Source organism: Apis dorsata, unplaced genomic scaffold (assembly GCF_000469605.1).
Source record: "Apis dorsata unplaced genomic scaffold, Apis dorsata 1.3 scaffold_168, whole genome shotgun sequence".
NCBI classification, from domain to species: domain Eukaryota; kingdom Metazoa; phylum Arthropoda; class Insecta; order Hymenoptera; family Apidae; genus Apis; species Apis dorsata.
Window position 1 is genome coordinate 411,781 of NW_006263456.1, and position 1,914 is coordinate 413,694.

At 29.8% G+C, this 1,914-nt stretch overlaps 1 protein-coding gene across 1 annotated transcript in view; it reads right to left on the minus strand.

Annotated features, from left to right (window-relative positions):
- LOC102677099 (CUGBP Elav-like family member 2) overlaps positions 1–1,914 on the minus strand; it is a 197,121-nt gene that overhangs the window by 187,036 nt on the left and 8,171 nt on the right. Inside the window, exon 3 of the mRNA XM_031509662.1 lies at positions 699–868. Within this exon, the coding sequence (XP_031365522.1) occupies positions 699–864 (166 nt within the window). The 5' untranslated portion in view covers positions 865–868. The remainder of the gene's footprint in view (positions 1–698; positions 869–1,914) is intronic.

Here is a 1,914-nt window from a genome sequence, read left to right on the forward strand (position 1 = left end):
ACCGATTCGTCGATGAATTTTTTCCCCCGCGAAGAACTCAGGAGAACTCGGCGCGCGCGGATTAAAAATAAATGCCGCGAGACAATTCAATTCCGCCCGATTATCGGGAGCGGTGTAGTTAATAGAACCGCAGCAAGATTAAAGTACCTCTTGCCACGCGGTGGACTAATGAAAATTCGGTTCGTTATCGAATATTGCGATAAACTGGATTACCGGATCCGGGGAGAAGAGAAAAAGAGAGAGAGAGAGAGAGAGAAAAAATCGAATAATTAAATTAACGAGGCTTTTTGACCAACGGTGATCGCTCCGACATAATCGAGACTCGATACAAAGATTCCTTTTTTCCTTTCTCTTCTTTAAACGTATCACAATCGTTTCTTTGAAGTGTATATAATATTTGTAATCGTTTTTCACCCCCCGCCAAAAAATATATAATTTATCTTTCGAAGGAGAGGATAAAAGTTTCTAGAATAAAATTTTTTTTTAAGTTTGCAAAGCAAAGGAATCAGGGATCTTCATGTGTCTGGAATTTTTCTAAAAGAAAAAATTCGTCGGGGATTCTCGTAAACTATGCAGAGGATAATATGATAAGAATTGAGGGACGAGTTTAATTAGAATGGTAAAGTTAAAGTTATATTCATTTCACGTAGCCATTTCGGCGATGCTTGCGGCTCGTGAATACGCTGAAGGGCGCTTACCTCTATGACTTCCGGTGATCTTGTCGCGCAAGATGTTTATCTGATGCACCCGACCGAACTCCTCGAACAACTTCCTCAGATCGTTTTCATCCATATCGTGAGGCACCTGGCCGACGAACATTTTTATGTTGTCGGGATCTGGTTGCTCCACGCTATTGTTGTTCATTATGCTGCAACAAAAAAACAAATCCATGAGTTTTGCCTCTCTTATTAATTTGTTAAAACAGTTTGTATCATTAATACCATTTAAAATTTTTGTAAATTCTATTTTAAATTCAATTGAGGAGTTTGAAAAAAATTCGATGTATTTGTTATCGATATATATCTTTTTGTTCTGCCGTGAATTTTTCTTCGAATAATACAAAATATTTAATTACAATATGAATGAATCGCATGTTGATATATATATATATATATCCAACGATTAATAAATTCACACGAGATCAACACGTAAATTAAAATTAAATCTTCTCAGATTCAAATCTATTAGGTATTAAACACAAACAAGTATCTACTTGTCACGAGTTATTAGTTTTATTTATTACTCATTTTAATTCATAGATTAAAAGTGTTTATTTGCATATATATATATATTTTCTTTCTAAATTAAAATTAAATCTTCTCAGATTCAAATCTATTATTTTTTTAAACAAGTATCTACTTGAGTTATCAGTTTTATTTATTACTCGTTTCAATTCATAGAGTAAAAGTGTTTATTTGCATATATATATATTTTCTTTCTAAATTAAAATTAAATCTTCTCAGATTCAAATCTATTATTTTTTTAAACAAGTATCTACTTGAGTTATCAGTTTTATTTATTACTCGTTTCAATTCATAGAGTAAAAGTGTTTATTTGCATATATATATATTTTCTTTCTAAATTAAAATTAAATCTTCTCAGATTCAAATCTATTATTTTTTTAAACAAGTATCTACTTGAGTTATCAGTTTTATTTATTACTCGTTTCAATTCATAGAGTAAAAGTGTTTATTTGCATATATATATATTTTCTTTCTAAATTAAAATTAAATCTTCTCAGATTCAAATCTATTATTTTTTTTAAACGTAAACAAGTATTATTGAGTTATTAGTTTTATTTATCACTCGTTTCAATTCATAGATTAAAAGTGTTTATTTGCATATATATACATTTTCTTTCTAAATTAAAATTAAATCTTCTCAGATTCAAATCTATTACGTATTAAACATAAA